We start from the raw sequence: 24,564 nt of genomic DNA, 5'->3' as shown, positions 1-24,564 counted from the left end.
TCAAATACCCATTAATGGATACACAAAAAATAAACTGTATTGATAAAATTCAACGTTACCGCTTGATTTCGTCGATAATAGCTTGGTCTCGCTCCTGATGAAGCATCATCAGCCTGTTCCAATTCTTTTCGATAACTTCGATATGGAGTTCGGGTTCCATGTCGACCTCTCCCACAGCCTCAAAGTACTTCTGAAGATCTCTGAATATGTGAGCCAATCTCTGTTTATCTCTGTACCTCGGTGGTACTTCTTCGTTTTTAAACTTGGCACTATCGGCGGCAAGTTTTTTCATTTCGATAAGCGTCGGGGGGAACGAACGCTCCTGCATAAGGGCCATTTTTTCGCGAATCCACAAGTGAAGGGATGTCGCCAATTCCCTGTATTCGGCTGATCGTCGTTGGGCCTCGGCATCGTAAAGCGGATGAATCGGTGGCGGTTCAGGGAACACATCGTAGAGCGACGAGATATACGTTATCAGAGACTTCTCGTCCGGTTCGGGGGTATCAACGTCTGAAAGGAAATTATATATATACGTGTAAGAAAAGGTTAAAGATTACATAAGAAGAAACAGTGAGGTAGGTTGAGAGACGGGTCATTTCGGCCAACTGCACCGACTGAACATTGCGTAGCCTGATCGTGAATCACGAGTCAAGTGATTCGTTCAATGTATATTTACGCATACATATAGAATGTAAAATATGATACGGATCGTTAAAGCCGGTGTGCACTTCCGGCGTGCACGCCTTAGTGCCTCGAACCTTTTATAGTGTCTAGGGCGGATCAATTACACGTAGCCTAGCAAACGTTGCGATTCATAGTATAAACTATTATTTGATTCTATATGCATATGTATGTATGTACAATATTTGACTCGTACAAAGCGCGACTCGTCGGTACGATAAAAGTTCCCTGCAATAACGATGACCACCCACTTTGGATAAACTCAAAATATATTCTAATCCTTCACTGAGAAAAGATTTTATTATTTATTGTTAAAAAACGTTATTACTATTAAATTTTAGTTGAACAAAGTAATGATCGATAAAAATTTTTCAACAATTAACGAATCATATTCGAATCAAACATTTGCTTCGCCATATCCAAATATACTTTTGTTAACAGTGAACAAACATTTTTCTCAGTGTTCGTGATCGTAAAAAAGAAAAGATAACTTCTAGCAGGAAGTTATAGAAAAAAAACTTCTGAGATTAATTACATTTCTGGTTCCTGCAGGCTGTGAAATAATGATATAAAAACTGTTGGGCAACTCGACAAATTGGCATCGCGATTAGCCTCGTGATTTCTAAGACCGTAGACTGTTACTGTACGCAACAATGAAAATTATGACGACAAAGGAATATCATTATAAGGTTGTCGGAAGTTTCTGAATCGCAATGACGTCAGCGCGACGAGAAACAACTTATATATTATGTAGATACATGAGTTCGTGCAAGGAATGAATGCAATTGGTTGCAGAGCCAGGAATTCTGGTTCTTGGTCGCAGGAGTGCGCCGGATACAGCTGCAAGTACCGTGACAGAAAAATAAAACGGTATACATCCCACATCCTTACCGCTGTACAAGCGCCATACTCCTACGAATTTCTACCTGCAGTCGTTACGAGTTGCGAAAAAGTAATTCACCATTGTTTCACAAGGTGGGGCGGGGGAGGGGGGAGAGTCCACGAAAAAATACGCGAATAATTTAAACCGGCCAAGATTAGAGACACTGCACAAGTAACTCAAGAAGAGAAAGAGAAGAACATATTCGCGTCACGTAATGACGACCTGGTTAAACTTATTTCCTTGTTTGAAATATAAAAGAGCTGGTTTCGATAAAAACACTGAATCGTTGTTTGCTATTTATTGGGATTTAATATTAGCATATTTTCGTTTTAACTATGGCTGAATTTCGCTCGTTTCTAGGATATGCTAAAAATGTTTTGTTCGAGATGCCTATCTCCTGTATTATTCCCAGGTCGATTATAGTACCTGTGAGTAATTGTGAGCATTAGGTAAGAAGAAAAAAAAAGGCTTCGTCGTACAGCCTGTAAATTATACAGCATAAATTGTCAATGGAACCGGAAGTTCTAAACAAAAGGAGAGAGAAAAAAAATTCAATGAAAAAAATTAAACCCCAAGTGAAAAACATTTTATAGCCTGGCAGCCGAAACAACGGAACGAAACATGCAAAAGGACGCATTTCGCACGTTCCTAAAAGATATGCTTACCTGAAGCTGAATATAAGTATAGTTACATACGTTATTCGCGCATTCAACTATACGCGAACAATGTAACGAGTTGAAACAATGAGATTTCTCAAAGGTTCTCGTTCGGCTTGGTAGTAAGAATTTCAAAGAAACGAAGAGAGTCTGAAAAACTCCTTGATTTGTCCCGTTTGTTCTACTTGGGATGAAGTGAAAATGACAAACAATAATTGTACAGATAAAACAAAACTTTGAACATTATCTTCAAATTGGTGATCGTGAGTCGATGAGGCATCTTTCACTTTGAGATCGTTACCTGATGACTCGTGGCTATTATTATAACTCAATCGTGTCGGAGATGTTGGATGATAAAGATTGATAATGCTGATTTTTCACATTGCAGATAGGCATTAGAGAAAAGATAGAAAGAGAAGGAGAAGATCCTTCTCTCCATTAGGCGAGACACGATAGTCTTGACCTATCGATCTCTGACGATTCTAAGACGACGCAACATCCATCGATCGTAAAGTTCTCGATCCCATTTGCATTTCCTGACCACAGAGGCCAGTTGTGGTCACGACCGTATGCAGTGTTACAGCGGATCAATGAAATAGACAGACAATTCGAACGAATAGAAATAAATTTGGTATTTAAAGATGTTAAGCCGGGAATAAAGTTCTTAACTTCAAATCGACTATGTGGATAAAGGAAAGAATAATAAAATAAAATAGCTCTTCTCACGCGACTTCGTCACGCAGTAAACATGAATAAACGGGATATTTATAAAAGAAAAACATATGGGTAAACTGGCGAGAGGCACGAGAACTGGCATCAAGCAAGACAGTTAGTTTCACATCGAAGAGCGAAAAACTCGCGAGAAGTAAAAGTTTGTTCGTTTATACCTGAATGGTATAATCGCAAGGCGAGATCTTACACTGAAATAAAGTAGCGATACACCGATCACGAAACGCTCGATGCACGTCGTGGCCCTAAGGTTTCAAGCTACACGTTTGCACGTCAGAAGTTAAGGTGCCTCTCGCGTGATATTGTATGATAAAAAAAACCTCTATTCAAAGTAGCGCACATAGATCGTGGCACAAAATACATAAGCGAGAGTATAAAAATTTGAAAAACAAACAAGGCGAACGCAAAATCAAATGCCTGTGAGTATACTCATCCAATTGCGAAAGAAAGAAATGATCTTGGCAATGCGAGTCGAATAGTATCGCGTATAATCTTCACCAGTTTCTCAGATCTCGCGTTAAATTCATTCGGACGGTAATTGCGTACGCTTGTCTTTTCCTTCCTTCTTTCTTATCCCACCGTTCTTGCGTTTATCGGTTCTCCGATACTTTAAACGACCTTGGCCATACCTTACGCGTCCGATTTATTCCGTAATCTTTGAAACTAGGCACGCTGCTTCGTTCCGTATCATCGTTGCCGTCGTCGACACGAATCTGCATCCTCGTTTATTTTCTCTGCGATAAAATTCAAGGTCGGGACGAGAGGTCCTCCTTACCTTCGGGATCGAGAAGCCTGGTAACGCCGTACTCGCGCTCGGCGATGTGGAAAACCCTGTCGAGGCGTTCGCGGGCCTGGCTTGACCTGGCACTTCGCCAATCGACGAGGTCTGGCCTGTTGCGATGCAGAAGCGCACTGAAGGCAAGGCCGTCTCGCCAGGAACCCGTGAAGTCCGAGACACGGACCCCGGGGTAACGGGCTGTAGAACGTCGGGCCCATCTCAGGAGAGCTTCGCGTGCTGTTACGTTCGGTTCCTGGCCAACGACGATGTCGGATATCTGGAACAACCGGGGAAGAGAAAAAAAAAATTAGGAAAACCTGCCGTGGGTGACAATTAATCGATTTCGTCAAACATGCGGAACGACTTGTTTTTATATATCTTGTCAATTATTTTACAATCTGCAACGAATATTCTCCTACTTTCGTTTCTGTTCATATTTTTTTCAAGGTATATACCCACACTGATTGTGAGTATATTTTAAATGATATCGAAGTTGGGCCGACAGACGTTTGTACATTACCTACTTATTCAATGAAAACCTCTGCCGCACGTGTGAAAGAAGTTAGGTAGAACATTCCGTCCCTAAGTGGCGCTAAAATGTTGCACCCGCAAAAAAAAAAAAAAAAAAAAGATTGTTCGCTGAGCAACGTGAATTAGTGACGATGTGTCGAACTGTTATACGGTTCGTTATATACTTTCTTTTTCTTCTCTCCGCTCCACGGCTTCGGTGATTTTACCTCGTCCGCGATGCTGTCCGAAGAGATCCGTTGTTATTTCACACAGACGCGTCTATACCGCAAGTAAGAACAACTAAAAACTATGCTCTTGAACCGAGCTCCGAGAAAATGAGAAGATGAAGAAAAAAAAGAAAAAAAAAAGATGCGAAATAACTAGACGTGGTGAGCATGAATTGAATGTGGAAATCGAGTGGAGATGAATCGTTTGTAATGAGGTGAAATATTGCCGGTGGTAGAAACTCTGTAACTTTCGTGACGAGGGAAGTGCCGATGTTGATTTAACGGTGCGGATAATGGCGAGTTTAACCTTTCACGATTTTCCTCCGCGATATTAACCACGGCGGCTGACTCTCTAATCAGACGACGAGCTTCTCCGACGACATCGCGGAATGTATATATATATATATATATATATATATATATTCTCGTGATGCTTGTGATTCATCGAGCGCATGGCAAGGATTACATTTTTGCAGGAAGAGTCAAAGGTAGCGCCGTGAATTGAATATCGTTATTTAATTTCACCTCATCGCGAATCCTGAACCGTTTTACTGGATATGTATAAGTCGATCGTCTAAAATTCCTCTATATCTGCAGACACGGATTTAAAAGGCGTGCTATACATAACTTTTATACATGCTCTCATAGATCTGACGCAAATATGACGCAATTTGAACTACTCAATAGCGCTCCGCGATAATATAGGTATGCATACGTATATGTATGTCTGAAGTAATTTCTGGGAGATAAATTCTTGTTGTTTTTTTTTGCATTCTTATCTTCACAGCATGAGAAAGCGAATGAATTAAAAGTTAATTAAATGTAAAATTAAGCTACCTCTGTAAAGATGACGAGCTCGATTATAATGACTCATTTGTTAACAATGCTTACTTATAGTTTTATTTACATTCATTTCTTGGCGCATTCATGAAATTACACACATGTAAGCGTGTACGTAAACGAATCAAGCTGAGAGCAGTCGAAAGAACCAAGCTGTACAATTCAACCCACGCATTCATCGGATAAGACAGACTTTTTGCATCATCGTAAATCTCAGCGATTCGCGAAAACCAAAGTTACGTTGTGGCTGCAGATCAGATTTGCGGAGCATTCGTGCATTTATGCATACAACAGCGAGTATGTTTACAGCTGAAACGCAGTGAACCTAATCTAAGAAAACAAATATTCGAACGCCATTAGTCCAAAGATGAAATATGCTTCTCGTGGTTTTTCGGTTGCATGAGAACGGTTATTGTTTCGGAGCTTTCAGAGGTTTAAGACGATGGGATTGTAAAATGAAACTGTTTCAACAGTTTTCTGTATTCGTCGGGATTTACGAGCGTTCGTTGTACGAAACGTTAAATTATCAAGAATAGCAAACACTTCGCTCCGACTTGCTCATATATGGCGTACACGTCGCATGGAATTTTTAAAATTCGACGACGAAAAACCCCGCGTTTTACAACTTGACGTTAGAAATTTTAGCAGGACCTATTTTCAACATTGTCCATGAATTGCTTCACCGACGACGATCGTGTGATGGTGTAAAATTCAATCCTAAGTAAACGTACGGTGAGAACCAACCATTTCACACGTGAAAAGGTTTAGCGAACCGCACGTAGTGATTATTTTATTATCTCACATATACCATCGTTTGTTTTTCTTGTTTTTTTTTTTTTGGTAAATTCAAGATGTTTTTCGGCAGTAGATAATTGGTACGTAAAAGGTGAGAAAAAAATATTATCAATTCTGAACAAACATCACGTCGCGTTATTTGACGAGTTATTATCTACGGTACGAACAATTTCATAGCGTTAAAAATACACGGAACCACCAACAAGTCGACACGACGTGCCCTGTATAGGTGCACTCATCCGTACCAAACGATAGATAATACACTGATCTATTACAAGGATAGAGGAGGAAAGAGAAAAAAAATGTCGATGAAACGGTTTTATCGTAACGGATCGTCTTCTTCAACGATGGATCAACGAACCAAGGAAGATCGCTCTTACATTAAATAGAACCGTATACTAAATCGGGGCATGATTATCGTCTATTCTGGAGTAGTTGGCGCAAGGCCAGCGACGCGATACTGCAGCCGAAGAATTTAATGCGATATCGCGAGAAGCTATGCGTGCGATGCGTTTCAATCGTATTTTAATTGCCCTTTGATTAAGAGCCCTCGAGATCATCTCGCGAAAGGTATTTCGAACGATGAACAGACGCGGCTCGCTTCGTCTTCGTAAATCGATGGACGAACGAATCCCTCGATATTTAATTTCGCAGCTGCTTGATCGACGGTGGCTTTCGAATCAGGCGCGACTTTTTTTCGACATTTCATTAATCACCTCGTCATTGAATTTCAGTGCTGATGCTTTTTGCGCGTTAACAAAAAGCAATATTTAAAAAAATTTAATAAAGGAAATTACGTTACATAACCCATATACATTGTGTGCCGTACCTTCATTACGATACATCTATATTTACCGATTGTGTCATCTGGCTATATATATGTACACGTGTACGTACGTGTTTGTGTATTTACACGAGGAAACGCCGGCTGTGGACGTTGTGACAGAATCGGTATCGGGAATCTCGTATTTCGGTGAAATTTTTAAATTAAAGATAATAATCATGACAGCTCTATCGAATCGAGATGTCAATTGACAAAAAAATCGCTCCGTATAGTGGAGACGACATAAGTCTGCAACAACGAAACTGTGAAAACGGTCACTTCGATTAATTCTCCAAGTTTCTTATTCTCCGACATTTATCTCCGATTCGGTTCAAGTAATTCATCCCATGGTCTGCAACGGCAATTCGGTTCGCTGGTTGGTATCATCCGCAACGAAAATCTCTGCAGTCGATAATCTGGGAAGTTAGAAAGTACAATAAAGAATAGAGGAGAGTAACGGTTGATGGTCGGAATCGAACACAACGTTTGGGTTAACTCTCAACAATGTACTTAAAGGTACCCTATAATCCGTATCGCGGCTTATTTTTCAACAAAATTTGGGAACACGATAAGATAAAATTAAACTTTCCTGCTGCTGTGTCTTTATGCGTCTGGATTACTACCAAGGTATTAAAAAAAAAAAAAAAAACATCCCAGGCCTTGTAAAGACCCTGACTATAAAGGAGCAATGTCAGGGTGTCTGACTTCGATGACACATCAAATCCCCTGACATTTCCCGGTTTTCCAGACGAAAATAAACATTCTCCAGGACTGGTTTCGCCCTAACTATGCTAAAAAAGTCACTTTTTTCATGCAAGTTAGTTAGAAATTAGACATCGGACGTCTCCGTCGCGTGAGTTAAAATGGTCCAATTTTTCTTTCGGTTCAATTTTGCTCAAACTCAATTTCCAAATATATCAATAAACAATTCAATATTAAGAAACTAACGGAAGATTAGGATTAGCCATCATTTCGAAACATGCGGGTAGAAACATCAATCTGGGAGTATTGACTGTTTTTGGTACTTGTTTACGTATTTCGTAAATTTCACACAGTGCTCGACATCAATTTATCAATTCTTAAAACTCCTCCAAAAGCCATATTTTTCTTCACTTTGTATCCTTTTCCCACTAATCCCCTCAATTTTCTGACGTAGAGTAATTTTCTACATTTCAAACAATCGTACACCGGTAAGGTAAACACCCCCAAATTCCCGGAAATTTCCCGATTTTACTAGACACGTGCAAATTTCCTGCCAATTTTCTTCAAATTTTCCTTACAGCTATAAGCCTCCCGAAAACATCCCGTTTCCGATATTCCGCATGCAATATCTACTCGGCAAAAGTGACGATGGCAATCCAAGAGTGCACTTGACACGTTACCCGACTTTCCCCTACGACACAACCTGCACCGACATACCGCATGCAGAGATGAAACTGTCACAAGGATAGACACTCGTGATCCTTAAAAATAAAAATGAAAAAAGACCTGCAGAGTAGTCGGAGAAAGCCCGCAGCAAGGCAAGCTCGCCGAGCGCTGTAATAAAATTAATCCGTAATTTTCACGGTGCTCCGATCCCGCGGCAAGAAGATGAGAGCAAGGAGGTCGAAGAAGAACGAACTCCAATTGGCAGGTATGCGATATCTCCGGAATGATTCACGACAATTTCGCCGCAACAATTGCCGTGCAATTCCAACTACCGTTTAATATATACATTGCGCACCTTATTTCCTCCCTGAAGGCACGTCGTCGTACACCTGCAAATCGGCTCTCTTCGGATCGAGATACCGATCGGTGTACGCTGCAAGTGCAGCAGAGCGAGCAGATTGTTCTTTTTATTCCCAATGCCGGGCACGAGTCATTTCTCTAGTTCATAATAAGACTGAGTAAATTTTAAACACTTCTTAGGTAAATACAGTGCAGCTGGCCGGAAGAAAATAAAAAATTGTAGTTGTAAGATTCGGGTTACACAAATTGGATGCAAGAAATTTATGTAACAATAGTATCGCCAAAAGAGTAAAGAGGCAAAGAAAAAAAAAGAAAAAAAAAAAATAATTGAAACGTCACAAGGCATCAGGACTGAAACTTTTCAAGTGTATCATATTTATAAGTAAGATTCGCTCAATGCCGAAAGTATATGTGCACGGAACTTCTTTAATTTCGTTGAACTTCGTAAAACTGGAGGACTAACTCGGTATCATGATTCAAATTCATTGGTTAGCATTAACGTTTTTTTTTTTTCTGAGTCAAGTGGAATGTTGATTTGATTAAATTCGAGTCTATAGACTCCAGCCGAAATGCTCAGCTTTCAAGCAATGACTTCGCGGTTTATCTTTTTTTTTCTCTCTCTCTTTTAATTGGATTATTTTTTGACACACAGAACGCCCAAGAGACGCTTCGAATTCCCGGATTACGCCAGCGTATTCGTTTATGACATAATTTCATAGTGATAATGAATCCAGTGGATCGTAAGTCTGTTATTAAGCCTTCTTCAATCAATAATTAATAGCTCAAGTTTTTAGATCTAGCCGAAGGTTGAACCCGTTTGCAGCGGTGAGGGCTTACTATCTTTCTCTCTCTCTCTCTCTTTCTCTCTTTCATTCAACAAGACTGTACGCAGCGATAAAATATTGCAGGCCAATAATTATCTATTATCTCGAAAATGTTAAAACACAATCCCTGGCTGGGTAATTAAACGATCGCTGATCCTCCGTTAAACTCGAGGCAAATTTTCAAGAGCGTATAATCATAATAACAACGGTAATAATAATCGTAAGAGGAAGCGTAAAAGTATAAAACGCGTATCTGGAGCAAAATAAAATTTTCATCGCCGACACCTTCGAACAGCTAGGTACTATAAAATAATAAGAAATAAAAATAAGTTGATAGACAAGTTCCGTTAAAAAAAAAGAAATGCTCAGGCTTCACTCTGGACGCGAATCTCGGTCTAAAATCTCGATTTTATCACCTTGCCGGGATGAAAAAAGAGAGAAAGAAGGAGGATAATAGGTGTGAATAACCTGTGAATCGAGTTAGCAAAGTCATTCGGATTGAGTCGGTGCAGCAGTATAGAGAACCGACGGGTGTACATACATATTACACGTATGTAAATGACTGAAAGTTGTATTAAAATAAGCTCGTTCAATCTCTCCACGAGCTCTGTAAGATGACCTCGACGAAGGTTTAGGAGGAAATGACGAACCTGACGTCTCTGGAGAATCGATCTTTAGGTCCGAAATATGCAGTCGTTAAATTTTATTATCAAGAGTAAGGAAAAAGAAAGATTAATTACCATTTTATTTATACACGCAATTTAATGACTACGTATATTCTCCAAAGAGGTGTTGGAAGTTCTTTTGATAAAAATTTGAAAATCGATTCTGCGCTTACTTAATATCTGCAGGCAAAAATTGATCTGTGACAAAGTGCGGTTGCCGAATGTCGACGCTGACATTGAAATTGATCGAATTCCTGTTCGCGATCGTCATTCGAAGCGAGATAAAAACTGAAATAAAAGAAATCGGCGACTCGCGGAACGGAGGAAAGTGTGAATCCTGCCAAGAGCTGTAACGGCGTTTCATTCCGTCCTCGAAGCACAAGAAGGCCTAGGTATTGCCTCACGTCGTTGACGTCATTTCTCAACTCTTATGGCAATGTTGCGTCGACCGGCGATCGTACTTAAAATTAAAGCGTTACACGTACCTATCGTAGGTATGACGCGTGTGTGCCTGCAATGCGATACACATGCACACTTGGCGCGTTACATGTATTTGCACGAGATTATTCCGCGGAGATAGATAAATTATTATTATACATATACATACATATATAAATATCGTTATACTTGAATAACGAAAAATTTCCAATTCTTAAAATCCGTATAATTAATATATTTAATACAATACAAAGACACGCTCGTTATTTTGTCAAGTCGAGAGGAATTTTGCAGCAAAGTAACGGAACATAAAATTACGTTAAACTTGAAAATAAACGAAAGGATATTTTCGTTTCCTCGATACATTTCATTCCCGTTGGAATTTCTTAAAAAAATAACAACGAACCGAGCGAGATTACGAAGCGATTTCGGAATCGATTTGAAATCTTGCGAGGTCAACCTGTTTTCCAAACGTTAAATATTCAAGATGGCTCTTCTGGCGATACATACACGCTGCATGTGACAGGGCGAGTATCGTACATTTTACAATCGTATAGATATACATCGGCTGTAGTAAGGAATCATATGTGGGATGTGCCTACCTACCACCTTGTACCTACTTTAAATTCGCCCACCGACTGTTAATGCAGCAAAAATATATGTGTATAAAATATACATGTATACGCACGCGTTTCAACGATCAATGTCAGTTTATTTACGTTCCTGTCGCACAGGACACGTATAATAATCATTTTGCCGAGCCTTGTATTCGCGTCCTCGAAATCGGCCGTAAAATAAGGTAGGCGTGCATCGAGCACGATTCAACTTATGGAAATCCCAACGAAAGGTTACACTGGCGCCCACGAAACTACATTTTTTTAATATTACGCATAATACACACCTCGGTATTCAATTTGCTGTCTTTATTCGGCCCGTTTAAACGATACTTCGTTACACGCAATTACAAGGTGAAAAGAAACGAGTAAGCAATTTTTCGTGCTTCCAAGTTCGCTACGCTTTTCGTATAATAATCGTTCAAGTTAACGTTCACGGTCCGTTAGAACGGGGTGAAAATTGTGCAACGAACGACGAAAACGGGCTTCTGTAAGCTAAGGTGACGGCAATGGCTGGCGATCATAATTATCCTGCAACGGTAACACGCAGATACACCTACCAGGCTGTAAAAGTGTTATACAGGCACGTCGGCAAGATCACCTTGGTCATTTATAGAGAGTAAGTAAGTGCGTGGCTGATCTAGTCGAGGATTACGAAGGACGCAGCATTGCTGCAGCAGAAACATGACGGAGACGAGGAAAATTGGAGCTCGTTTAATTTTAATCTTCATATAGCAGGATTAATTAGGCGAGGAAAAATATCGCTGCTCGACGAAGCGAAAATTCGCGACTTGCACGGTATTGCCGTCTACTTTACACAGCATACTGACAAATGTGCGGGCAGAGAAATCGGGGAAGGACTTACACGACGATCCAGGATGCACGATGTATAACGCATCACCGGATCGGTCTCGAAGGATGCGTTTTGTCGTTCGGAGTACACGTCCTGCCCGTCGGACACATTCCTTAACCCACTCAAATAACTCGTCTTTCAACTTTGTTCAGTTTCATTCTTTTCTAATCCGACACACGTCGGTCGGATCCAGGCGAATTATAAGTTCAAAATGCAGTTTCGATTCTTTAATTACGAAACTGTTTTTTTCTTCGACCCTTTTTTTTTTACCCCCACTTCGAAAAACCGTTCTCTCCAAACTTCGATTCGGACTTCTTCACACTTCGTCGAGTGAGAACCGCTCTTTTAATCGTACCGATTCTTTCGCAGAATCTCGCAAATTAATTTCAGAATCATTTGGGAATGTGGTTTAAAAGAATGAATAAAAACAACAAGAGAATCACGAGTTTCTGCGGTTACTTTACCTATCGTTAAGGAAAATTAGCCCGTGACAGGAAACGCTCGTCTTACCCGAACGGTTTTTGGCTTTGGTGGTGCGCGTTGGCCGATGGCAACGGTCGTGGTGTAGCGATTATCGTGTAGAGCCTTCGGCTGAGCACGCCTCGTTAAATCCTCGGCAACGCTTTTCTCCTCGCCGCGCGTCAGCGTCGTCGTCTTCCTGACGATGCGAGTGACGATACGACGTGTTCCGTTTTCCCCCCTTTTAGAGGTCTTCGTTGACTCGATCGAGGAGCCTGCGTTCCATTTTATTTCAATCATTTATCTTCGATTTACATCGACAGTTGTTAATTCCGAGTCAGAGAAGTTCCGTTGCTTTCCGATTTGGTGGTAATAAAATTCTCAAGTCGATTACGTTCGGCAAGACGTAATTACAAATTACGACAAAATTAATTTAATACGTAAAACGTTTGAAAAACGCTTCTTCTTTTATTCTTCGTATGAAAATTTCGATCGCCGAATAAAATTTCGTTGCCTTCGTACAGGTATAGTCCGTTGTAGAAATAAGTTAATTGCACGCAGACAGTCACGTGCTAATTATCAAACAATTGAATAATACCTGCGGCATGAATCGCGTGCACGCACTTCGTTACGTAGCGATAAGATTGCGTGTGTGTGTGTGTGTGAGGGGTGTATGCAAGTGAGGATAGGTATCCCAGATAGCGATAGTATAGTAAGTGTGTTTAAAGCCAGTTATAAAAATAAAAATAAAAATTACAGGATGGTTTTATTAAGCGTTTCTTGTGATAACGGCCGCGTCTTTTCCAACGTCATTATGTAAGAATTTTTCTTTCAGGCAACTCCGTTTATTATAATTATACGCTTGCAAAGTTTCTATTCGTAACTGACAATGAGCTTGAAAAAGCATCTCGATCATTACCAAACCGTCAATTTCACGGTACGTTGATAAAATTTGTAGTAATTTCTGTAAAATTATATCGATAAATAATCTGATCGCATCGAGATTCGATGTAGAAATCAATGAATGTATAAACGATTATACTGTAACAAACAATTTTTGCATAACGCGTCACGGACACGACGTAGGACCATTTAGAGCCGACACGCGTGGGCAAGATCAAGGCTAACGGTGCAGTGATCAGCTGTTTACTAATCTGTAAGCAACATTTCGTTATTGCCGAATAGAAAAATAAGTTGCGCGATCGACAGAAAAATTGCAAAACCGATTCAAATTCCCCCAAGAAGATGAAAAAACCCAACAAATACCAAACTTGCGTGTAAAATGAAAGAATAAAAAAAAAACAAAAAAATACATTCACCATCTTAGCTTGTGTCGCGAAGCATTGCATTAGATCAGCAGCGTTATAATAGTTCCTACACCTGTTACGGTACAACATCCGGTCTACAACAGTTTTCTATTCTCTAGTTACTGGTAGTAGTAGCGGTAGTAGTATCCTAATTTGTTGAACAAAGGCTCATTTTTCAACTGGTTAAAACAACGTGCTGTGTAGTTTTTATTTTTTTCCTTTCTTCCTCCTCCTCCTATTTTTGTATTTCTTTTCTTATTCTTATTCTCTATCTCTCTCTCTCTCTCTCTCTCATTTGTGTCATCGGAAAGCAACGGATCCCCTCAACAAATCCTAGAGGTACAATTTTGTTTATTAATTAATTTATTTGTTTTCGTTTCCGTTTATATCGCGGTTTAGATTCCGCATTCTCGTTCCCGTTACGCTATGTACCTAGGACCTCGGTGGAAAGTCGTCTTTTCGTATAAATCGCTTGAAGATCAGCTGCTGCAGCGGCGGCGGCGTTGCTGCCGGTCGGATTTGACGCCGCGACGTTGTCCCTGTCGTCGTCCTCTCTCGTACCCTGGACGAAGAGTCGTCCACCCTTGCTGAATCGATACATCGACATTTCCCGCAATTTTTCAATATCATTAATATTCGCATTCAGCTTTCGTCGTGAAAATTTCGATTATTTGCTTATTTATTTATTTATTTCTTCTTTTACTTCGTCGTATTACGCAGAGTCTTAATTTTGGACAGAAAACTTTGCCCAGTTTCTTCCAACTTTTAAATCCTACAATATTATTCGTTTGATTATCAATTCGTTTAGGATTTGCCGTTTATTATATTCGTTCACTGATAATGTTTATATGTATTTTTATTAATTTTTTTTTTTTTAAATAAATTATGCAACAGACTGATCTATGCGCGGTTATTGAAAAGTCGTTTATTCAAGACATTCTATTACGTAGAGAGAGTATTTTTATTACTTGTACGTCGGTGTATAATTTTTAATTTTTTTTTTTTTACATACGTTATACGGTTTATTATATTTATTTTGTGTATATAATCGAGTATTTGAGATTCGAAATTGACAACAAGTCTGGCAATATGATATGAAATAACATTCGTTGCGATATCATTCACAGCGATATCAGGTTGAAACGTAGGTATATATAGTACTGTTGTACACTTGAAATACTTTTTCAAACGTTATAATCGTAAACTTCAAAGGTTATTGTGACAGGTGATAATAGTATTGGAAAAACAAAAAGAAAAAGAATGACTATAAATATATGTCGGTAAAACGATCACGTGCGTTTCTCCGCCGTTTTCAAACAGAGCGAAAGAAAAACCAGACACATACAGACAGAGCCAAGCGGTTGTTATTGAACAAAATTGTAACGTTTAAGTTCAAATTGTAATTTTAATTTATACCGCAATTTTAGGATTATTATTTAAATAAAAAAAAAGACGAAAATAACATTTCACTTGACAGTTGTGTTGACATATCGTACACTCGACGCGACCTTACACATGCGTCACAAACGAACTACGTATACACGCATACATTACATTGTCACCGTATTAGAAATTTTCTTAATCTTTGTCAAACGGCAACTCTGAACTGTGCGTAAAATATTTTATAAATCGAGAATTCTTCCAGGCCGTAAGACCTCGTATGCGGAAGACGGTGTATTATTAAAAAAAAAACACACACACACACACACATACAGTCACGTACACATTACGCAATCGCGTATCACCGTGAGACAAGATACGTTATTTGCAGACGATTCGCGGGTAAAACGAGGTAAGCGTCGAAGGTAAGGGAGATCCGCGGACCTCGATGAACGAAGGTGGAAAAAAAAAAAAAAAAAAAACAAGTCGCGGGCTTTCCGTCGAGTTGAAGCGGAATATCGAGTCGTTCGACCGACCGCGCGAGCTCGCCGCCCGTTGTTGAGTGACTGTCGAGAGAATAAAACCCGAGGCTCCCCCTTCCACCCACGCAACAACGCTCCGATATCAAAGTAGGAGGGCAAAGAAAACACAGGTGAGATACAGCCGTGCGTGTGTCTTTCTCTCCCCCCCCCCCCCCACCCCCCCCACCCATTTCCTTACGCAGACTCGTTTTCGAGTCGAACGTCAAAAGCAGACCGCTAAATACGGCCGACGTGACGACGCCACGCGTAACTAATTATTTTATTGTACGTACGTACGTACGGATTGATGTATTAAGGAATTTATTTGGAGTTCGTGATTAATTTTTATCCATATTTTAGAATATTTTACATCGAACGATCGAATTGCAAGATATTCCGGTAGATGTGAAGGAAATTTTAACGATTCAAATGGGTAGCATTATTATCTTTAGGTCACGTTCTACGCTGTATTAAGGCCGTTTAATGCTCCTACCTTTACCGACCGAGCAGATTTGAAATTTTTTCCATCCTACAATGAATAAACAAATTATCGAAAGGGTTGAAATTTCGACGAAGCATCGCTCTTTTGTAACAGAATTCAGGAGAGTTACTCGTATCGCATGAAAACAGTCTCGCGATGGATTATTTTACTCCTGATTATTTCCGAAGTTGCACCGAGTATCTCAGCTATGGGACTTTTTGGTCCCTGAAATGCGGGAAATGTGGGTACAGTAATACGTGTGAAAAAAACCACACACTTTAAGGCGATTTCTTTTTTGGATTTGATTAACTTTCTTGAATTCCGCTATAAAAGAGCGATGCGCCGTCGAAATTTGAACTCTTTTCGTTCGTATTTTTATTTAATATAGGAAGAAAAAGGGTGAGTTTGCTCGGTCGGTAAAGGTGGAAGTACTACACGACCTTGACACCAGATTTCCCTTTGCAAATATGAAAGAATATCCGATTTTATCGACACCGAGTTGATATTTCATCTGTAAAGTGGCCGCATATTTTTCAGTGTGTTAAAAATTTCCTTTTATCAATTTTATTATATACCTCGCGGCGCGGCGTCGGATTTAAAGAATACCTGTATAAAAAGGTACGATTAGGCACTTAAATATAATATTATAGGCGCGTTGGACTAGTTTAAGAAAATGATCATTTGCCGGCGTACAGAAGCGAGTTAATGACTTGGACAAAATGTTTTCTTCCCCCTGGCAGGTCGGTAGACTATACATAATACTACGTATAATAAAGAACTACCAGGCTGCAGCTGTTTTTCACTGAGAATATTTGTGCTTACGATTATTACGAGCGAGTTGTGAAAACACCCACGCTTGTTAAACTTGATGCAATAACTACGACAGAAACTACGAAATAACTATAATATAGTAAGTCTACGACACATCGTAGCGAGAGTAAACGTGGGTTGAAATAGAATGTAGGAATGTTGACGTATCGCGCGAGGCGTTTTAAAAACAAATTAACACTCATTGTTAATGGTGTCAAAAAAACAGCCTTCCCGTTCAAGTTGGTACAAATAAGTATAAAGCATGGGTCTGATCGCAACTTGAAATTATCAAAATTGACGATTGCAAGGTTCTCTGGTATGTAATTCGATTATACTCTCTGAAAAGTTGATTAGAAGTACGCGGTTACATTATAGTTAGACAAGAACGAATTTTCACTGAAATCGTCCTGTCAATAGCGCTTCGAGTAAAGAAAAAAAAAAAAAAAAAAATGAATAAACACTTGTGTCATATTTTCAACTGTAAAATTTTCGGTGACGAAACACGTCTCGTAAGAAATGCCGAGCACCATAGTCAGCATATTATTTTTAGCAAGAACGTGCAGTTATATGTTCCGGTTAATGCATCGAGTATCAAGCCGTGATATCGAGTTGAACGCGTACGTTGACAGCACTATAATTTCTTGACCCTTTTACTTTAAAATGAAAATATTGACCCAAAATGCCTTTACATTTGAGTAAAGAAACGCTTTTTGAACGGTTCTATTGAGAAATGTTTTCAACACTTTTCAGAAATTGAGTTTTTTTTTTTTACAATATATCCGTTTCACTCGCAATGTGAGAATAATTCTAGAAAATAAAATAGCAGCGATCGATTTGTCAGAAAATTTTACCACTGTTTCGTATACTTGGCAATTATTTAATATGCAGTATATCTCGAGAAAATTATAAAAAACAAAAATTACCATTTTAAACTATAGTGGGCAAAAAAGCGAATTACCTCGGTTAATACGTATCGTATATATACTTTTGATACGCTAATTCTAATCTAAAATCTATTTTATCCCATTACGCTCGTCATAATCTCGCTCTGCATCCGCTCGTAAATGTTCAACCAGCTTCGGTATTACCTTATAATATTACATAATCGTGAGATCCTTGTACTTCCTGTCCGCGATATTTCATCACGACGGCGATAATTTTCCTTCATAAAATTCCCTGACATTTTCGGTCAAAAAATTCACAATCCCCCAACTTTTTACCACGAAACTTGGTTAACCAATGTTGGGCAGAATCCTAGAAATTCCGCACCTTGAATATGCAAATTTAGATGTAAAAAACATATAGTATTGCTTCGTTTCACCTGAATAATTAGAAACTGAACAATACCATTTCCGAAAGTTAACATAACTGAATTTACGAAGCACCGCTTGAGTTTGAAAACGACTTTGAACAAAGTAAGTACGTTTTTTCCTATGATCCATCATAATTCTCTGATAATTCCCGGTTTTTCGGGTCTGTCCTATTGATTTAAAAAACGAAACGTGACACGAGAAATCAAATCACATCCAGAAATCTAACGTCTGCGGCATTGAAAGAAATTTGTAGAGCTAGGCATGACGTTGCGTGTCGCTTTCAGTTCCCCGTTTTCACGACTACACGAATGTACGTACGGACATTCTTTTCCCCTGCACTCGTCGTTCTGTTAATGAAAACTAGGCGTTCCACCGAGTGCTTCGACCAGCCTTCGTTTCCTGGCATCCGTAGTTAAAACGTGTCCGTCTGTCTGCCCGAGGGTCTGAATTTACATCGTGCGAGAGAGTCGCTTGTGCGAACATTTTGCGCAAAGGACATGCCGGCACATTTGTGGCTATGCAGCCAACCGTTTGTCTATTTATCGACTATAAAAGCGATCGAACAACGCCTCAGAGACTTTCTCGGCAAGTTTTTCACCAAACCCGACTGTCCGGATACTTGTCGATGTACGGTAAATATCGATACAAGCGTTAATCACCCGGCGAGTTTTCACTTTTGCTATTTAAACCTTTCGTATCCGCGTGTCCGTCGTGAAACTGCGGCTTTTCACCCGTGATCGTAGTTTCCGGTAGATTCTTGTCTCCTCTCGAATTTACACACGTACACGCTCTCGCTCAACTTTGGTTCTTGGACTATTTTTAGGTCCGTACAACGTAAGAGTGTCGGAAGACGAACGTCCGATATAATAGCCAAAGAACGTTACGAGTGAAAAGGACGGTAGGGAAAACTTTCGAAAATTCCAAAACGTTGACATCGAAGCTACGGTTTTATTACACGTAAAAATTCACGTCGCATGCTTTACGGTGAAAATAATACGTGAATAAAAAGGAACGAGTCGTGCGATGATCTACGCTCGGCGGAAGGTATAAGTATTAAAGGCGGCGGTTAGTCGGTGGAAATAATAAGGCCGAACGGAAATGGCTTCTGGATTAAACGTCCCGACGGTCGGTGATTTCATATCCGGCAACACGATATACATCTACAACCCGCGATCGACGGTACGCGGATGTTCGATGACCTGCGGCACAGGTGCGTTCCGATTTATCCGTCTCCACCTTTGGTTTATTTTGCGGTCCGATAGGCAAGTTCACGTATCTTGTACCGCATGCGTCCGTTTTATACAGGACGGAGGCTGGTCTCGGCTGCAAAGAAGCCGCTTAGACCTGAATTTTATCGTCGTTTGATGAAACGCAAATAGCAAAACATTCTAAACTAGGGAAGAAAATAATAAATTCCTAATTTAGGTTCACTTTCTATGATAGACGAAGCGATGGATGATACCCTATAATTCTGTACATCGATGTAACCGAAACGATCTTGTATCACGATACAGATCGAGTAAATTAATCTTCGATTTTATACACAGCCGATGTAAATTCCTTCATAATACGAAATTCGTCCACGTGGACGGTATCGTGTTTTGATGGGATGGAGCGATAAATAATTACTACTACTCCCGCAGCACCGAGAAACGAGCATTTATTACCTACTTATTATATACACGCGAATCGACTACTGGGCCGTAATTTGCATAGTCTAAGTTACACGGCGTAACGGTGAAAGACTTTTGAATGAAAATTCCACGGTTTATGTACACCGCAGGGGATTTTCTCTTCCAAACGGTGTCTTTTTTTTCGATTTTCCATTTTCTTTTCATTTATTCGTTTATTTTTTATTCGATAATTACACCGAACTTGCAGACTGGATCGTACTTGAAACTGATGTATAAAAAAATTGGCCGAGATACTAGAATCTATCGAAACCTCGATCGATTACAATCCTGTTGGATTTCCTCGTAAGACGAGATGACGCCACCGCGTTTCTTCAGAGGTTTTACATCCATCTCCGATCCATTCTCTAACTACTACACGCCCGAATTTCGAAAGGTGAGCAAAGCGGGATTGTGTGGATCACTGAAAGGCGTGACGCCGTGCGTTGATTGGCTGATCGGTATACTAGGCCTAGGTCAAACGTGCGAAGATTCTTTACCATTACGTCACTTGCCAAGTGACATCAGAACCGGCAATAGCCGTTAATAGCCGTACCTACTACGCCCGAGTCCTACAACTAGACAAATATCTAGCATAGTATAACGCAGCTACGTTACGCGTGTGTGTAACGTGACTTCTTTGAAAAACTTCAGAGCTATGAGCTTGGAGACACCGAGAGATCGATGAAAGCGATTAACGGTGATGAAAGGAGACGACGGAAAAAAACGACAGATGAAAAAGGGTAATTTTTTTTGTTTTTCTAAGCATTTTTTTAACCATGTTGGATTATTTTAATATTTGAACGTCGTCCAATTTTCGGAGACGTACCGAGTTGCCAGAGTTTTTGATCAAAACTTCGCAAGTAATACACAATTATTTAAAATATGTGCATTTTGAGCCGAGCAGTTTCATCGCATCGAGCTTTCCGGATCGATATTTGATCAAATCTTCTTATCTGAATACGCGTTTGCAACGACTTTTTTCATCTGTATCGATGTGCCAGTTTTTAAAGGCGTTGTTTGAAATCGATTAGAAAAAAAAACGATCTCAACGCATCAATGATCGGGTTAGTTATGCGGTCATTCCGCTTGCACCGAAATGCTTAACGACGTTGAGTTAGCGCGTATCAGGGCATATAAGCGCAGCTTAATAGCTGTTCCAGATTCTGTGCCGGATCTATACACGAATGAGTCAAAAATGAGGAGTTAAAACGGTAGTAAAAAAGAAAAAAGAGGGTCGATTTACTGTAAGTACGGATAAACGGTACAATATCCTGAATCGCCAATCTTCCTTTAGCCAGTTGGTTTGCATCGGGTGGCCGACAAGCGTTCGTTTAGTAGGATAAACGCTCCGTTGGCGCGACAAGATGCGTGTAATATTGGCGATCGGTAAATCGAAGCACCTACGTGGAGGACTCGAGTAGCTGCTCTACGTCTGGTTGACGTATCATCATCGATACGAACCAAGTCACGACGCCAATTCAAATGGAGATAATTGGACGGGATGCGAGTTGAATGGTAAGACGTCGTTTCGGCGGTTGACGAGCTTTGTTCAATCGAACCTATCGAATGCTAATCGCCACTCGTCTCAGGTAGTCGTGGGATTTGCGCCTCGTGTGCAGCAGGTTAGATAGGCACCATTGACGTTGTCGCAAGCCTCACTTCGTGCATGGCGTCTTGTGAATTTTCTAATTTTCAAAATATAGCGAGCGAATGCATTTTCGATTTTTCAATTCCATTCTGCTTTCTCGGTGTGTACGCGTGTACATCGTGCGTGGATTGCAGGTTTACTCGAATACGTTCGGAATTGTACAGCGACGCGTACAACGAGTCTCGTATAATCTACAAAGGTGAACGACAAAGGTTTGAAAAATCTATGATCGATCGGATTTAATTCACTTAGTTGGCCCCGTATGTCCGTTGGTCGGTTTGTCGTATACCAGAGAGATTATCGGTCATACGAAGCGACGTGGAACTCGATACTTGTCAAGTCTAAGCGTGGACTCACAGGTATTATAATAGAATAAGTCACTGTCCACCGAAATGAATTTATATTTATACAGATACGGGTTTGAGAATAAGAAATTTTCATTACCCGTTGCTGTTAACAGCAATAAAAAGGACGTTGACTAATGATCAAATCGTAAAATGCATATTCGGCTCGTTTATGTAATGTAGAAAAGTATATTTTTCAAAATTTGTGATTTACAGTCCTGCACTGTAATGCGTGTGAAATTTACGTACATATATAAGTTGAAACATATAAAACGTGTATAAGATGTAAAGCCACTAATAAAAAATTTGTGACATTTATTCATTCGTTCGCTCATTTAATCTTTAAGAATCAAATTCGTAACGATAAATTTCACGTTTTAGATAACAAAACGCTCACAAAATATTATACAAACTCTACCTACGATTTTGCATGCATCAGGACCACTGTTGCAAACTCACCAAATAAATTTACGAAGATTAACGAATTCGATAGCTAAAATTTACAGTTAGGTGGGTGATTCGGAATGAAAAATGGTTATCAGATGAACACCTACGTCTTGTGCGTTATTGTGAAGTTCTGTTAACGGTATTGAATTTCAAGTTCGACAAACGGAAAAAAAAAAAAAAACAATGACGAAAAAAAATGGATAAAAATATAGATACCTGATATTGTAATTTATCATTACTACGCTACGTTTAATTACGGTACTATACAAATGGCAAAATTTACAACGCGATACGCAAATGTACCTGCGGCTACCGAACATACAATGTAGTAGATACGTATTGAATAAATTATGAAGAAATGGATCAACGAAGCGGAAGCGAATAGTTGGGTGTATGAATTACGATATCTAGACGAACAGCACAGGGTTTGATAAGTAGATAAAAATAAAAGCAAAAAAGGTTTTGTTGAGAAGCTGCTGTTGCTGATGATAATGATGATGATAATGATGATGACGACGACGTTTTATTCATTAGGATTACGTGGCGACTGTGTTTATTATTCAAGCAGCTACCTTGACCAATAAAGGGAATCTATCGCGTTTTATATAATACATATACCTACCTAGTCGTTTAAAATTCAACACTGGCTCCTCTCCTCGACACGGAATCTTAAGGATCTAACTCGAGCTCGAATCACAACCTCCGGATTGACGCGCATTGCTTTACCCCCCCCCCCCCCGCCCAATTCTTAAAAATTTCAAGCGAAAATCTTGATAAGGAAATTTAATATACCCGTGAAAAAAATTAAAAAAAAAAAATTTAAAAAGGAATGGAGAAGAAACTAATCAGTAATATTGTATTCTGTGTACAGAATCGCAAAGTTACCATCCGATCTATGATACTCGATTGCGAGGAGATCGATCAGATTACGAGACCTGTTTACCTATCGTAGGTAAGAGGCGCGCAGTTAACGGATTCGGTTTGCAGGTTACAGGGAGAGGCTACATCTAGGTAGGTATATAGATGTATAGAGATACAGGTATAGGTATACGCGATTGCGGTTAAGGAGAGACGCGCAGCGTCATCCATGCCACGATTGGTAAGCAAGCAAGCGATAATATAAAACGAGCGCGCTCGTTTGATAAGGCAGCGACAGAGTTTTGGCGGTCGGTAATGCAGGATATCATATTTATCAGGCATTCAATGGTCAAAGCAAAAAAATTTATTTACAATCAAACCAAGTAAGTATAATGAATAAATCATGATATTTTTCAAATGATTTTTTTTTTTTTTTTATTTCAAATTGTTGTAAACTGCAATTCAGTTTCCTCGGTCATTTGTTTTCTTAGTTTCCATTTGCACGCATCGCTACGAGGTAATTATTGGGACTTACCTTTCGTCGCCACCTCTGGGGGCGCAAAGGAAAAAGAGAAATAGACAGATAGAGAATTGTTGTCAATTATCAGTGAAACATTATCTAGGGATGATGGAAATTCCTTTCCTTTATCTTTTCGTAATCGGTACCGTAATTGTTTTCATAAGTAAGAGATACATATAAGAATATTTTTCGTTTCGCAAAGAACGTTTTTGCCCTGACCATATCTGCCCTTGAGTATCTTTTTCTTATTTTCTCATACAGCTTTTATAATTCTCATTATTGTTACTGTAATTTATTGTTGGCAGAACCTAAACGGCCAGAACGCAATGTGATCATTATCATACCATGAAAGGTAAAATCAAACATGTATCAAGCTATTTAAGAAAATGGAGATAAAATGTGTAGTGTAAAAATGTAAGATAAATATATTTCACCACAGCAAATCGCGTTGGTAAAATATTTTTGACGATTGACATTTTTTCCCGAGGCACACGATATACCGATGGTCAGTTATTGTCAATAACAAAATTTCTCCACCGATCGTACGAATCGTCAGTGACTAATTAAACAAGCATACAAAAGTTTATCATTTTTCTTATAAAGTAAAAAGAAACGAGCGCGGAAGTCTACTCTATAATCGTAAATTAATTCGGACGAATAAGACTTCCTCTCATAAGAAATTTACTGCGGCTACTGTTTGCAAATGTACCGCAAACTGATCGAATTATTTGATAATACAAACTCGAAGGGTCGCGATGA

General features: G+C 39.5%; 1 protein-coding gene across 16 annotated transcripts in view; it reads right to left on the bottom strand.

Moving 5' to 3' along the window:
* LOC124177529 (microtubule-actin cross-linking factor 1) overlaps nt 1-24,564 on the bottom strand; it is a 173,375-nt gene that overhangs the window by 49,900 nt on the left and 98,911 nt on the right. For 11 of the 16 annotated variants that reach the window (XM_046559962.1, XM_046559963.1, XM_046559964.1 and 8 more), the window contains 2 exons: nt 3,725-4,004; nt 60-510 (listed from right to left, as the gene is read on the bottom strand). In XM_046559962.1, the coding sequence (XP_046415918.1) occupies nt 60-510; nt 3,725-4,004 (731 nt within the window). Of the gene's footprint in view, nt 1-59; nt 511-3,724; nt 4,005-12,554; nt 12,779-14,242; nt 15,212-24,564 lie in introns of those variants that run through there. The other 5 variants (XM_046559969.1, XM_046559976.1, XM_046559975.1 and 2 more) reach the window with 4 other exon arrangements.

Source organism: Neodiprion fabricii, chromosome 3 (genome assembly GCF_021155785.1).
Source record: "Neodiprion fabricii isolate iyNeoFabr1 chromosome 3, iyNeoFabr1.1, whole genome shotgun sequence".
NCBI lineage: Eukaryota > Metazoa > Arthropoda > Insecta > Hymenoptera > Diprionidae > Neodiprion > Neodiprion fabricii.
The sequence above is the reverse complement of the archived record's forward strand: the minus strand, read 5'-3'. Positions and strand labels throughout refer to the sequence as shown.